The sequence below is a fragment of the Cydia pomonella genome, chromosome 24 (genome assembly GCF_033807575.1).
Source record: "Cydia pomonella isolate Wapato2018A chromosome 24, ilCydPomo1, whole genome shotgun sequence".
NCBI lineage: Eukaryota > Metazoa > Arthropoda > Insecta > Lepidoptera > Tortricidae > Cydia > Cydia pomonella.
In genome coordinates, this window is record NC_084726.1 from 11,295,354 (window position 1) to 11,312,406 (window position 17,053).

Here is a 17,053-nt window from a genome sequence, read left to right on the forward strand (position 1 = left end):
TAACGGTAAATTATTTAACTCGGGTACGGATATATGTAACGCCTTCTCGGATTACTTCTCGACAAGCTTTTTAGCACCAAACAATAGTAATTTAATACCTACAAGTTCTAGCTTACCATCAGCACCAAGTGCGACCCTATCTAATATAGAAGTAAAACCTACCGAGCTCACTAATATCTTACTTAAACTCGACCCATCCAAGTCTGCCGGCCCCGATGACCTGCCTGCATTATTTTTAATTAATTGCGCTGAAAGTTTAATTACCCCTATTACGTTATTATTCAAGCGCTCCTTCTCCGAGTGTTATGTACCGTCTATTTGGAAATCTGCATGTATTACTCCAGTTCATAAAAAGGACCTAAAACAGATTAACTAATACTTAATTACCGCCCTATTTCTAAATTATGCATTCTATCAAAAATTCTTTAAAAAGTTGTCTATAATCAAGTTTACGCAGCCCTAAAAAATTGTTTTAGACAGAACCAGCACGGCTTCCTTCAGCGCCGATCCACAGTGTCCAACCTGGTTCTCTTAAATGAATATGTCACCGACGCAATGGACAAGGGTCATCAAGTAGACGTGATATATACTGATTACAGTAAATGTTTTGACAGAATTAATCATGCCACATTGCTATTAAAATTATATGAAATAGGTATTCATGGGGACTTGCTCAGGTGGTTTTCCTCTTACATAGATAACAGGTGTCAGGCTGTTGTCGTTAATAATTATATGTCAGGGTGGGTTAAAGTTTTCAGTGGCGTCCCTCAGGGGTCGCTGCTCGGGCCATTGCTGTTTAATATATTTATTAACGATATCAGTAAATGCTTCGTTCACTCTGAACTTCTCTGCTTCGCAGATGATATGAAGATTTTCAAAAATGTTAAATCGATTCAGGATTCATTACTTATTCAATCAGACCTCGTGCGTCTAGATGAATACTGCCGCACTAATAAATTAGATCTCAACCCATCCAAATGTATTTCAATTACATTCTCGCGCCAACGAAATATCGTCCCCTTTACTTATTCACTTAAGGGACCCTGAGCACGGCTAGTTCAGTGAGAGACTTGGGTGTGGTTCATGACTCCAAACTTTTGTTTGATAAACATATTGATGGCATAGTAAGCAACGCTTTGAGAGCTCTAGGATTCTTAATGCGAAACTCCGCCCACTTCACCCAAGCTAAGACTCTTAAAGTTTTATATTGTGCTTTAGTTAGAAGTAAACTTGAATATGCTTCCCAAATTTGGAATCCTTGTTATAATACGTACATTGACAGGATTGAACGCATTCAGAAAAAGTTTCTGAAATACTTAAGTTTTAAGCTTAAAAGTCCGTATCACTCTAATGACTACCTAAGCACTTGCATAAAACACCATCTAATTCCTTTACAAAAACGTCGCGAAATCGCTGATATAACTTATATACTTAATATCACCACTGGCAATATTGATTGTCCACAACTTCTTTCTAAACTTTCGTTCAATACGCCCACTCGGTCTAAAAGATTTTATCCCCCCCTTTCAGTTAAACGCACTTTATCTAATTATAGGCAAAATAGTTTCCTGTGTCGCGCAGCTCGTAACTTGAATAATTTGTCGAAGGATCTAGATATTGACGTTTTTAATTGCTCAATCCCTAGTGTAAGGCGCAATCTAGTCAATCAATGCTTCTAAATAACATGTTGCAGGTAGTGATATGCTATGGAGTGTGATCTGTAACTTTAATGTATTTGAGCCCGGTCCATGATGTTCATCTAAATGCGAATATAAGTTGTTTATCTTAGTGTAATTTCATAAGTTATAAGTGTTCTTGCTTATTGCTCATATCTATTTCTTGGTCTCTCTTTTTTTATTAATTGTAACCTTGATATATTTCATATTGTAATATCTTGTGTCACATGTGCTTTTGTATCTAGTGTGTATTTTGTTATTATATATACAGTTTCTATTTGCGAGTTCCTGTAATTGGCTCTGTACTACTATCTAAAAAGTTTAATGTATTTTTTATAGCTGTTGGAATTCCTTGTATAAAAAATATATATATATATATATATATATATATATATATATATATATATATATATGGTCTGTCGTCAGCCTAATCTACAAGACATGATACTAAAAAGAGTGTACAAAATTCCCAAGCCCCCTGTTAAAACTGCTTTTGCTATGAGATTCTCGGCTTATCTCTTTCCGCATTTATACAATAAATTAGTAAAAATCTGCGACATAAGGCACTGTAACTTAACTGAAGCAAAAAGGCATATCCAACCCCTACTAATTTCTTGGAACTATGATGAGTCAGAGGATATTTTGAAATGACTGTAGTAGACCACAATATTCAATTGCGTCTGCTCCCGAAAGATGAATAACTTGTACAGCTACATTTCTTTACTTTTGTTTTCTCTCACATTTCGTAGTTATACACACGCACATATTCATACATACATACTCACATACATACACACATACCCTCACATAAACACTTTCACTTACATACAACTTACTGAGACCTTTTTAACTGTTTTGGGCTTAGTTTGATAGTTAGTCATATAATAAAAAAATCTTATTTAATTTAGCTTTAACAATAATGTATTCTGATAAAATGAGAACCGCACCATTTCGATACTTCTCTCAGATTCCCACGTGACAGGCTGAGCCTAGTGTGGGGATCAATGTACTAATGGACTTGTAATGCCAAATTCTTGAAATAAATACATTATTCTATTCTATTCTATATGAAATTTACATTATTTAACTAATATTTAATGTTCTACCCCTTTTTATGATTAAGGGGGGTTAATGTACGTAGACTAATAACGAGTAAAATTTTGTGAAGTTTTAGTTAAATCAATGGATGTTCATGGTTCTACCATAGAAATTATTGAATTCGGGACACTACACCAAAATTAGACTTCCAGCGAATAATTTTTTTTAATAAAATATCAATAACTCCTAAGTATAATATTTTGTGATTTAGCTTAAGATTATAATTTGTGTAAGGTTTTCAGAAAAAAATACCATTCTGAAACAATTAGTCCACACTGTCATTATCAGCTGTGCCGCAAAAAAAAATTGTTTAGATAATCACCCATCATCATGATGATATTGGTTCAGCGGTTTAAGCGCGACGAGATAACAGAGAGACAGACAGAGATACATGTGTTTATAATATAGTAAGGATAGGATTTTTTTTTCTTGCATTAGAAAAGCTAATTTATCACAACTAATTAAAGTTTATACGGCATACGCTATCAGCTGTCAAATTTACAAAAAAAAATGCTAATTTGTTTCATGTTGTTTCATGTAACGCCTCCTATATGTTTGCATTTGTTTAACATGCACGCCGCACGCCCCGCCCGGCTGGACGCCTAACTTGAGTGTCCACTCAGGCCTTACTTTTACTTACACTAACTTACGCTAAATCAATTTGAGTAGTACCTAGTGTCCCGTTCTACGTTACGTTACCATAATACTCAGTAGCATTTTAAAATATTTAATTGTAACTCAATACTTTAAAGTGGTTGCATCCCCATATCCTTGCCCTTAGTCCATACAATCAGTTAAAATATGTAATTGTTTCTTCTAATAATGATTAATAGTTTAAAATGAATTATTTTTTAAATATATTTTTAATTTTATAGGACCCTTCCCAGGATGTACAGAAACAGTTTTTTTTTTTTTTATTGATATAAGATACAGCAGCAGATTTGCTAGCAGAATGAAAAAATAATAATGTATGGGTAATAATGTATGGGTTTGTCGTTATTTATGTATATATTATAAGAAATATAAGTATGTATATTTATGTATGTATGTATTATGTATATATGCTCTCCTGACCGTTTTCGGCCACGGCGACTGCTTCTACTCCTTTTTTGGCGTTCATGTGCTCTCGTGTGGCTGACGTAGCCGATCTTGTTGGCAAAGACCCGTGCGCACAACGGGCACGAGAGGACACCATCAATATAATTATAGCTGATCACCGCTGGTGGTCGGGCTTTCAGCTCATCCCTCTTGTCGTCCAGATTTGTTTGACGACGGGATTCAAAAATATCCGTAAACCGCGTTTCTTAAACAAAGATCTCCACCCAGGGCGGTTGGCGGCCTGCTTTTCCCACTGTAGGGGCTCAATGTCGCAGTTCTTCATATGGCGTTTAAGCACGTCCTTGTACCTGAGGAGTTGTCCGCCTTGCTTTCGCTTGCCTTCCTCCAACTCGGAATAAAAGACGCGCTTAGCCACTCGACCCTCCACCATTCTTGAAACGTGGCCGCTCCAACTGTCGTCGCATGAGGTAGACTTCGATTCCACCCACGGATTCGATTCCACGGCTCTCCGTAGGACTTCGGTGTTCCGCACTCGGTCGGACCAACTGATCTTTAGGATCTTACGGAGGCATTTAAGATCGAATCGGTCTAGTGTGCGGATGTGACGACGATATACGGTCCACGTTTCAGAGGAGTACAGTATGTTGGGCAACACTACCGCCATGTATATGGAGATCTTTGTAGCTAGCTTTAGGTCATGCGAGCGGATGACCTTGGCATCCAGCTTACCGAATACTGCAGCAGCAGCTCCGATCCTGCTGTTGATCTCCGCATCAAAGTCGCACGAAGATGTTACCGTGCTCCCCAGGTAACGGAACTTGGTTACCTGCTTCAACAAATCTTCGCCAAGTGTGACTGTCAGATTTTCCCGACCATGAATGTCCAGAGACATAACTTCTGTCTTCTTCACACTGACCTTTAGGCCAAACTTGCAGCAAGATTGATGAAAGTCAGTGACAAGCTGCTGAAGGTCACCTGGGGACTCCGAAAGAAAGCATAAGTCGTCCGCATACATGATCTCGGAGACCACAGCGTACGAGACTTTAGTGCGTGCCTTAAACCTAGCTAGGTGGAAGAGATTGCCGTCGGTGCGAAAGCGGATGCGAATTCCTCTCGGTGCATTTGGACTTTGCAAAACTTCACGGACAACTACTGCGAAGTATAGGGCGAAAAGTGTAGGTGCCAGCACGCACCCCTGCTTTACCCCACAGGTAACGGGGAAAAAGCTCGACTCATCGACACCTACAGCGACGCAGCATTCCATGTCATCATACAAGAGTCTCACGAGGCGTATGAATTTATCTGTGCATCCTAACTTTGCCAACATCATCCACAGGGCTTCACGGGGAACACTGTCAAATGCCTTCTCAAGTTCAACAAATCAGAGGTACAAATTTTGAACCTGTTCTCTGCTTTTCTCTTGCAGTTGACGCAATGAGAAGATGGCCTCACAGGTTCCCCGATCAGGTCGGAACCCGAACTATGTTTTAGGCAAAATCTCTTCAGAGAGCTTCATAAGGCGGTTAAGAGGGATTTTGGCAAAGACTTTTCGGGGAGCTGTTAAGAGTGAGATACCACGATAAGAGTTGCAGTCAGCACGGTCACCTTTGTTCTTGTAGAGGGCCTTAATTCGAGATATTTCAAAGGTTTTTGGGACACGTTCTTCCTCCCACATACGAACAAATAGCGACCATATAGACGCGTGCAACTCATCACATCCGTATTTCAGCAGCTCGCCTGGTATAAAGTCAATGCCAACCGAGCCCTGTATTGCCACCACCTCGCTTTGGTTTCCCGAGTAAGCCTTTTCAGCTCCAGATCACTTTGCTTTATATCTGCTATACTTCCCCCTTGTCGAGTGTCAGTCCTGTGTCGCCGCAGTAGACGTCTGTGTTTGCACAACAGTTATTTATTTACAAGTACCAATAGTTATTTATTTACAAGCTTTTATTTAACTTACCCTGTTAGTATGTAAGTTTTGCATAATTAGACGTAATATTTGACAAATAAAACATGCAAAAAATACGCGGCCTCTTCAAAGTGATTTTGATCCCCATTTATTTATTTTTCTTTTGCACATGTTTGACTCTTACATAAAACTAATCTGGGTCTTTTATCTTTCTTTATGTACATACGACATAACAACAACACAACTTGATTGAAACAAACGACACATAGTCCATATTTTATGTGTGTAATAATATATAATTTGACGACCGGTTTGGCCTAGTGGGTAGTGACCCTGCCTACGAAGCTGATGGTCCAAAATAGTCGATAAAACTTGTAAATTGGCTAAGTCTCTGTATTTTGTTGGATAATTAACAATCCATCAAAAATACAGATATTTTTTGCATGCTTGTTTAAGTAGAATATGGAGAACTTGTACATACTATATTTTTAACAACCCTATGTAACCCGTATTCCGCAAATAAAATTCATTCATTCATTCATATAACTCATGTGTATTGGACTGCCAAAATTGCATCCGTACACGTTTTACCAAACCTACTTGTTCGATGGCAGTGAAAAATAAGCGTGTTACCGAAAAGTACCCTAACTTTGAAGGGTATTAACTAAAGTACGAACTTGTCGGAGAAATATATGCTGGTGATAAATAAAGTTCTAATAAAGTAGGTTCATACAAATAAATGATTGTATCTATTTTATTAATGTTACATTGATTTTTACAATCCAGCCGCGTATTCGTGTCTAACGACAATCCTAAAATATACAAGTAGTAAATAAAGTCGCGATCTAAATTTTTATATAATTATATTACTTCTTGATCAGTACAAAACAAGCTTTCAAATCATGGGTAACTTTTTTTTAAAGCTTTGTATTACTTTTTATCAGTCAAAACCTTTGTGACAGAACGTATGACCTGACTAAGTACATATGTGAGTCGGGTGACAATGCAATATTATGGCACCATCGAGCTGATCTGATGATGGAGACAGGAAGTGACCATAGGAAATCTGTGATGAAACAACGCAACCTAATTTTGTTTGGGGTTTTTCAAAAAAAGATAAAGATAAAAAAATCAATTTATTCAAGTAGGATCTGTTGGATCTCTTTTGCATAGTCAAAGTTTACATTTTATCTTAAACATGCACAATAACAATAAAAAATGAATTAAAAGGAGTCAATAAAATAGAAGGCAATATCAAAAAAATCGTAAAATAAAAATGCATTGCCATTCCGAAATTAAATTACTTAATACTAAACTTAGAATTGTCTCGATGTGTATTAGTTACCTCAGTTGCCTGTGGTAAGAAAAGCATAGTCCGCGAGAAAGGCTTGTACCAAAAATGAAATTTTTGTCATAATATAAAAAAAACTAAAGGAAAAAAGAACACTTGGTTTAGACACGGTGCAATTGGCTCAGAAAACGGAGTTCTTAAAAGGCCGTAGCGATTTTTTGGATTACAATTTACGAGTACAATACGGTTGCCAAAAATTTAACTAGGCCTTGTCTTAAGGCTCTATGGACTTCAGCGATTCGAAATGTTCATCACACTTGCTTGTGAAAGGTGCTAATTACCTACATGTAGGCGATAAATTCTAAACTTCGACCTAGGGCTTTAATGTATTTTTTCATCACACTTCTTGCTAGGTAATGCGGTCCGTTAATCCTAAATTTCAACCTATAAGGCTGAAATGTTCTTCCGAAAGGAGGCAGATGTTTTCATTTTTAACCTTTTTTCTGACAAGTTTGATGAAAGACATTGTACGTGCCACAGGCGGTACAGGAATAACGAACTTGTGTTAATTAAGTCGTTCCTTCGGCTTCAGGCTCCAATTCACACTCGTTCGCAATTTTTTGTTTACAGACTATAATACCTAATGTAAGCGTTTTCTAAAATAAATATTGAAATCTATGGGATCAACAAATAAAGATTTGTGCTCATCGTATACATGAATCCTTATTTGTTCCTGAGTCATGGGTATTTTCTATGAATTTAAGGTTTTATTAATATTTATATATACCTATTGTATATATCGTTGTTTAAGACGGGAGGCCTGGGTGGACTCTCCTCGAAGCGGAGCGTTCGGCGGGGCGTGCAGCGTGGCGTCGGGCTCACAAGCGATGTGAGCAGCGTGCACTAAGGCCGCTCCTATACGTTTGCATTAAATAGTTTAACATGCACGCCGCACGCCCCGCCCGGCTGGACGCCCAACTCGAGCGTCCACTCAGGCCTTACACTAAATCAATTTGAGTAGTACCTAGTGTCCCATTCTACGTTACGTTACCATAATACTCAATAGAATATAAAAATATTTAATTGTAACCCAATAATTTAAAGGGGTTGCATCCGCATATCCTTGTGCTTAGTCTATACAATCCTAAACGCATAAGATTAGAACTAATTTTAGTTAAAATATGTAAAAAAAATAATTAAATAATAATAAACAGTTCATTTTTAATATATTTTTAATTTTAGATATCCGTATCTGAGGTACTCAACGACAGTTTTTATTTTATTATATTGATTTAAGATACAGAAGTACCAATAGTTATTTATTTACAACGGGTGGGTACTATTAGAAGCTTTTATTTAACTTGCCCTGTTAGTATGTAAGTTTGTTAGTTAGTGAAAAAAAAAGCATACCTTCAAATCCACAGCTTCAAATCCGGCTTCATCTTAAACTATGTATTTTAAAAAAAAGTAAAGAAATATTATTCTTTACGTCTATTGGAGCACCGTTTACTTACTCACGAAATATACGAGTTTATTCGTTTTCACGCTCAACAAAAACTTTAAAGTCGATTTACTCAAAACTATGTTTTTTGAGATAGCAGAGATACGTCTGACGCAGCAGACCCCTGAACACTGAACTAGCAGCATTCTTAGTGCCCGTAAGGCCCATCCTTACCCAGATACGAGTATGTGTCAACGATGCCCACATGTAAAATTCGACGCCGGCCGAATTAAGACACAAAGCTAAAATTATATTATTGGTTCTTTTCCAGATGTCCGAAAAGGTGCTATTAATTAATAATACATTACGATACAAGTGCGAAAAATAGGAAATTCGTAACGAGTGGCGATAAATTAAAACACGACCGAGGGGAATGTTTTAAATCGTCATGAGTTGCGAATTACCTATTCGCACATGTATCGTACAACGTTTTACAGTACATATGACCCTTTAAATGTTCGTCATAGTTGCATAATATGCTAATTTACGCACTAGTGCGGAAAATTAGTACCATATGTACTGTAATAGTACATTACGATACAAGTGCGAAAAATAGGAAATTCGAAACGAGTGGCGATAAATTAAAACACGACCGAAGGGAGTGTTTTAAATCGACACGAGTTGCGAATTACCTATTCGCACATGTATCGTACAACGTTTTACAGTACATATGGCCCTTTAAATGTTCGACACAGTAACGTAATATGCTACTTCTCGCACTAGTGCTATAAAGTAGCCCCATATGTACTGTAAATGGTTTTATAAAACGCTGTTTTCTATATTTTAATTGAGTAAATGGTGTAGGAAGTAAGTACGTGACCAACACTAAGCAATGTTATTTATTCAAACTTTATTGCACAAAATACAAAAAAATAATGTACAAATGGCGGACTTAATGCCTAATGGCATTCTCTACCAATCAATCATTGGACTAAACAGAAAAATGTAAAAATGGTGCAAGGAGAAAGAAAGATGATATTTATTAAAACTATATCGAAGACAACTGAAAAACTTGATACAATACATATAAAATACACAAATAAAAATACCAACATATATACAATAAAATTAACATACTACTACATATTTTACGCAATGTTATATATTTTCAGTTTTCAGAATGCTGTTTGGGAATTTTGGGATATGTATATTGTCATTTCATACTTAATATTATTATTTAATTTATCCAGTATTGCCGTAAAGTAATTTTAGCCTGACTTGATGTGTTTTAAACTAATTAGTAAGTCCTGTAATTAAACATCTTCGTCACATTTGTTATTACACGTAAGCGATGCGGTCCGTAAATCCTAAATTTCGACCTAGGGCTGTAATTGTGTTTTTCCCTTTATTTTCCTTGCAAAGCAATACATAGTTTGTGCCACGGATGGTACAGGAATTACGAACTTGTGTTCAATCACATTTGATCGTCAATTCTTGTTTGCTGGTAAATTCAGTGGGATATACACTTAAGTTAGTTACAAGTACTAAAGGTACGCAAAAAAAAAAATACAAAGTATACGCCAAAAAAAATTATATAAAAAAATAACATTTTTCAGAGGTTGGAATGCGAAATTATTTACCAAAACAGCGAACAGGTATATAATGTTTTGAATGCAAACTCTTCTTCCTTTTAGTTTTATCTTGGCTTTTTGCCGCGGCTCATCGGAGCCTGGGATCCACTTTGCAACCAATCCTAAGAACTGGCGTTGGTACTAGTTCACACGAAATCAACTACCAATCACTACCTAGAGGGGAAACTAAGCCTTTCTTGTTTCAAAAAAAACAACGGGTTGCACTCCGGTAGTGCCGGCAGAAGTGAAACCTTGAATATTAACGTTGTACATTTCTGATATTTTGGAATGGTTAGGAAATAATTTTGCACAAATTGATTTAATTATCAGTATACAAGTACTATCATTTATGTGGTAATATACAATATTCATTTATTGTGCTATCGTACACAAAATTTATATTACATTAAAAATTTAACTACTGGCTGTTCAATGACATTGTAACAGTTTTTCGATCAGGTCACATGTTCGTCTTACGAATTTTCAATCTGTCGAATCTGTCGGTCACGTGACCTGTCGCGAGTTTAACATTTTTTCCCCATCACAAAAAGTGCGCAGCGCCGCTAAAGAAGTTTTCACTTCAAAAACTCGTTATTACACGAGCCAAGATTCGAAGCTGTGACTTCCAGATTGAAATTCGCACGCCCTAAACGCTAGGCTACCACTCTTATGTTTTGTTTAAGTACAAAGAAAAACATATTTCATTTTGCATAACAACGGCTTGCGAATGGCGAATGGAGGCATCCATTCGCTTTTTGTGGACTTCACCTATGACGGGAAGAAGGCTGAAGGCCTATGACAGTATAGACAGGGGCACCTTGTACTCCATTCTTGCAAATTTCAACATCCCCAAAAAACTAGTAGCCATAATCACCACAGCAACAAGGGAAAGCAGGATGCGAGTTAAAGTTGGCGGCGAGCAGTCAGAGGAATTCACGGTGACTACCGGTCTAAAGCAAGGGGATGCTCTATCACCTGTGCTCTTCAACCTAGCTCTTGAACATGTTGTCCGAAAAGTACTAGAATTGGACATAGGGGTTGAGTTGAACGGCAAGCACAAGGTGGTAGGGTACGCCGACGATCTAGCTTTATTAGAGGAAAGCCGTGAACAAGTGGCGGAAGCAGCTAGTGTCCTGGAACGAGAGGCTTCTATGATAGATCTCAGGATCAACGAGTCGAAAACCGAATACCTCCACATGAAACGGTACAAAAACACACGCGTCAAGCGTGACAGTCTTCATGTTGGAGGCACCGTTTATCGTGGAGTTGACAAATTTCGGTACCTCGGATGCACGATTACCGACACAAACACCAGAGAGGAGGAGATCAATATACGCATCCAAAACGCCCTGCGATGCAGCGCAGCCCTCCATAAGGTGTTGGCGTCCAAGCTTCTCAGCAGAAATACTAAGTTACGGGTATAATAAATAAAATAAAATAAAAAAGCCTTTTATTTCCCGCTAAATTAGTACAATTTGTTTCTTACTTTATGATGGTTAGTAAATCATTTTTTGTTTTTTTTTTTTTTGCTTACATAATAGTTTTGGAATTGTTAGTTATTTTCTAAATAATTTGTAGATATGTAACAGGACTCTCAGGTGAAGGCCTCTTCCAAAGTTTGCCATTTTGATCGGTCTAGTGCGGTTTGATGCCAGTTTGGTCCCGCTATTTTTATGATGTCCTCGTCCCAGCGTGAGTGTGGTCTTCCACTGCGTCGCTTGCCTTGAGGCCCTTTCCATAATGTGACGATTTTAGTCCATCTGCGGTCTTTAAGTCGTGCCACATGTCCGGCCCATCGCCATTTCAATTTTTGAGCTTGGTTGAGAGCATCTATAGTTTTAATCGCTGTTCTTATCCTTGTGTGTCGTATCTTTTGATTTTTTTCAAGTTTAACATGCTACGTTCCATACCTCTTTGACATGTAGTTATTAGATTCTGGATTTTTTTGGTGAATTTCCACGTTTGACTTGCATATATTAAACATGGAATTATACATGTGTTCATAACTTTCCTTTTCAGCTTTATTGGCATTTTACTTTTAAACACTTCCTTACAACTCCAGTACTTATTCCATGTAATTTTGACTCTCCGCTCTACTTCTAGTTCATTGTTATTTCTGTTGAATCCAATTTGCTTCCCTAAATATATGTATTGATCCTCATATTGTAGTAACTCATTATCTAAAGTGATGTTTGATTTTTGTAATTTGACATGATTTTTGTTTTAGAAATGTTCATTTCAAGGCCTACTTGTCGACTAGCATTATGTAGAGTTTCAATCATGTACTGCAGATTCGGTGCTGATTCCGCCAGTAGTACTAAATCATCCGCAAATCTAAGGTGACTTAAGGTTTTTCCTTGTATCAGTAAGCCCTGTTTTTGCCAATCTAGATTGCCAATAATGCTTTCTAAAATAGCAATAAAAATTCTTGGGGACAAGGGATCGCCTTGCCTTACTCCTCTTTTTACTTGAAAGCTTGGACCAATCGTTTCTAGTTTAACTCGGCTCGTACTCTTAGTGTATATAGCTTTTAGAATATCTATGTATTTTGTCTCTACCTGTCTCTAAGTTACGGGTATATAAAACTATAATAAGACCAATCCTTATGTATAGCTGCGAAGCTTGGACACTAACACTGAAAGAAGAGAGTCAGCTCCTGGTAGCGGAAAGAAAGGTGTTACGGAAGATCCTGGGACCTATCAAAAGAGATGACGGCACCTGGAGGATCCGTAAGAATGCCGAAATCGAGGAGTTAGTGGCCGAACCCAATATCATCGGCGAAACGAAATGCCACAGACTTCGCTGGTTCGGCCATTTACTGAGGATGGGTGAGGATCGAGGTGTTAAGAGAGCTTATTTGGGACAACCGACTGGTCGCCGTCCAGTGGGTCGGCCCAGATACCGCTGGAGCGATAGTGTACAGGCGGATCTGTACCAACTCAAAGCCGATAACTGGCAGGAAGTGGCACAGGATCGGGACAGGTGGCGTTCTCTCGTTTTGGAGGCCAAGACCCTCTTTGGATCACTGCGCCACAATAGTTAGTTATAACAACGGCTTGCATATTTAAAGTTGTATTCGCTATCGCTAGGTGCCATTGTGTTCTGTATCTTCGCCCGTGCTACCTATGTATATTTGCCTAGTTTGGCATTAGTCGACATTAACAAAATGTTTCACTGGAAACAGTGCAAGCCTGACATAAAACTATTACAAAGTGTTTTTTTACGGTTGTCAACATTCTTCGAACGATCTGCGGCCAATTTCACATAATTGACGTTCAGTGAGGTTTTGTCGCGACACCGACCGACCACACTTTTTCTTAAGCCAGTGTTTTAACTTCAGTTTTAAACAGTTATCTGTATAACTGGTCTGTACCAGTACCCCTAGTGTAAATTTATTCGATGGCGTAACGTGACGTACGCGTTAGCGTTAAGTCTCATTCTGTATGGGATTTTGAGTTTCTAAAACGTTCCGCTTGGCGCGCTGGAAACGCGTACGTCACGTCACGAAATCGAATAAATTTACACTAGAGGCTCTGGTAATGTTGAAATTTTCAAATGATTACGAGTATATATTATAACTATTTCTTTTACATATGAAACTTATTTAATGGCCATCTGCGCTCTTTATCAGTTTGCGCTTTTATTACTTTGTACCACAATAAGTAGCCCTTCTTAAGCCACCTGCCCCTATTGCCCAGGTTACCCTGAACTGTAGGTTGTGCCAAAAGGCCTTAATGGCCATATTGCTAGGGTCCATAGATATGTTGCCTCACCGTGTCGGAATACCCTGGAGGTTCCCGGACCTAGTTCAAATCCTCAGATTCTCAGAAGCGATAGCGGTCCTTCTCAGATGGCGACTACGTCTACTCCTCAGGTTTGCCTGGAGAAACTGGATGACCTTAAAACCAAGGTGAATGTGTTAAAACACATACTAAAAGGATGGATGGATGAATGGATGGAGGAAGGGAAGGATGTCTGGTTGCGGGAAATTTATTCGACAGCATTGATGGCTGACGTAAAGTTCAATACTGTTGAAGATTGGTTTTCTTTGTTCTCGTTTTCTTTTTCTGCACTAAGGGTTTCCGAAAAAGGTGCGAAATCGTTGACATCAAAAGTGAAAGAAAACGTAGACTGTACAATGTTATCTTTGCCAGAAAGCACGCCGCGAAAGTCTTGGTCTTTGGCGCATAGTATTGAAAGTAAGGTGCATGATGGAGATCTAAGGGGTGCAGTTCGCCTTCTTTTGTTGAATTCATCACTAGCGCCTACCAATGATGAGACCTTGGCGTCACTCCGGGAGAAGCATCCAGCACCTTCTAGGCCACTTGTGTTCCCCCCTAAGTCAGATGTTTCTCCCATAACAGTAACGCCAGCAGACGTGTAGGAGGTAATAGGGGGCTTTTATAATGGATCGGCTTCTGGGCTAGGTGGTTTACGTCCGCAGCACCTGAAGGAGCTGACATCTTCTACGGCAGGTAGCAACGGTCCTCGACTACTGGAGTCATTGACGAGGCTATGTAACTTTTTGTTAAAGGGCTCACTTAACCCCATAATTTGCCCGTAGGTATCTGTATGGGGCTTCTCTCTGTGCCCTTTCGAAAAAGGATGCATGGTGGTATTAGGCCGATTGCTATAGGGTGCACAATACGCCATCTTACAGCCAAACTGCTGTTGGGCTTCTAGGGACCAAATGGCTTAGGCCAGTTCACATAGGTTTTGGGACAGCGCGAAGATGTGAGGCAGCGATTCATGCCACTCGAGCTTATGCCCTCGCTCATGAAGGTACAGACGCGGTTATTCTTAAAATAGACATTAAGAATGCATTCAACAGTGTTGAAAGAGATATAATTCTTGGCGAAGTAATGGACTAGGTGCCCTCGCTCTATCCGTTCGTCATGCTCGTCTATCCGCCCGCCTCTATGTCACAGGCATTCTACTCGGAAACTATGTCTTTTAATGTAATTTAGAACGTAGGCGTATTTTTTTTATTCACTACTTATTTTAGACGTTAAAATGTGTAACAAAATTTCTTAAAAGGGAAGTATAGAAGGGAAGTAGTACGTGATCGTCCATACAAAAAGAGAAAACGTTTTTCCACTTCTAAATGTTTTCCATTCTCCATGATTTATTACTATGTTATTGACGCAATGAAAAACTAGATTTATAGGTTTTCCTTTTTAAACTTTGCAATATTTTTTACCTATATATATATATATATATATATTATGCTTAGGAAGTGGAAAACGTTTTCTCCCGAAATGGAATTCCAAAAAAAAAATATTTTTCATTGTAAAGACGTACATACCTTACCTGTCCCGTGTCGTTTTGTATCGTATTGAGAGCGTTTTGCTAGTTACATTCTCTATGTATAAATGAGTATAAAGTATAACAATATATTTACACTCCCGGCCAAAAGTATAGAAACAAGCTTATATTTTAATAGAAAAGTGTGATTTTAAGCGATGTAATATATACTTCTCATTAGAAACAAAATGGTAAATATAGGGTAAAGGCACCAGTAGTCAGCCTTATAACGCATTTTTAAAGTTTGTACTCTCGACGTTTCTACAGGATTAGTCGGATAAATAAACGCATCACATGGTTAGATTAATTGTTTATTATAGTTTTAAAACAAAGTATGTCAAAAAATAACAATCCTCTTTATAATATCTATAATTAAGATTAAACAAAAAATGGCACTTTTCTCCAGTAGTCAGCCTCTAAAATCCAGTAAGCAGCCTTTGTGTACCCAGTACTCAGCCTTTATAAACTATTAATAATAATGAAATAAAAAACACTATTATTTGTATTAAAGTTAACGATATTATAATATTTATCATTCCTAAGTAGGAAGCTAGAGTATAGGTAGGTACCTATACTCTTATAAGTACAATTCTCATGCCACGAAATTTGTAGGCCATAGGTGCTTAAAATTATTCTTGCAAACTAATAAACATTGTATTTATCTTCTTATTGTTTATTAATGAATCTGTTTATTTAATAGAATTCATTATTTTTAAAATCGGTTTAAATGCTGGTGAAACCCGTGCAGGGGCCCGTTAGATATTGGAATATTTCTCAGTATGTATACACTTTTGAACCTTATTTAAATCTCAGTATGTATACACTTTTGAACCTTATTTAAATGAGTTAAGGCGCGGTGTATAGTAAAATGCGCTATTTTTAAATCGATATTTACAGGCTTGTACAAGGATTTCATCGATTATTTTCTAGTATGTATAACTTCAGTCTTTGAACTAGCCGTATGCTTGTCAGAAACACGATGGCTCATCTTTTTCTCGATAGATTTTTGCTTTGAAAATATGCTTAAAACTGTATTTATTTCGATATTTTAGAAGTACTATGATGAATATCAATATGAAATTTACTTCATTCAATAGCTTTTAAGTAACTCTAACATTTTGCTTGTCAGTTTATCGATGCGTTAAATTTTTCATTCATAATTATGAATTCAACATTTTGTCTACTAAACGTTACCCTGCGCGGCAATACCGTCAGTACGCCAGTACGCCCGTGACCACTGTCAGCGTTGGACCTGTGCTAGTTTAGCGGACGTTACATAAAATGGATAATCACACTATAAATACACAAATATGTTATACACACAATGTTTTCATCACTCTTACGAAGAAAAAACTAATTTTTAAGCTAATTGATTCTTAAATACGGTGACATTTCAGACATCCATCCGTCATATTATCTTTTTTGACAAGTTTTACACACGCACCTGTCCGGCATACAGCCACGATTAACCAAATGATGAAATGGTGCCTTGCACCCGAGTTAAACACTCTACTTTTCATTTTTAATACGAGGAAGGTAAAATACATGTACATTTTAAAAAACACTGCTAAGTATAAAATTCAGTAGTACTTATTTCGTGAGGGGTACCTACTTTTAATTATCAATTTAGGTAAAATAATATTT

General features: G+C 37.6%; 2 protein-coding genes across 2 annotated transcripts in view; one reads left to right on the forward strand and one right to left on the reverse strand.

Moving 5' to 3' along the window:
- Positions 1–17,053, forward strand: part of LOC133530911 (uncharacterized) — a 61,193-nt gene that overhangs the window by 11,272 nt on the left and 32,868 nt on the right. The window lies entirely within an intron of this gene.
- Positions 2,351–5,163, reverse strand: LOC133530908 (uncharacterized). Its single transcript, XM_061868985.1, has one exon. It carries the CDS (start codon positions 5,161–5,163, stop codon positions 4,009–4,011), a length of 1,155 nt encoding a protein of 384 aa, XP_061724969.1. The 3' UTR covers positions 2,351–4,008.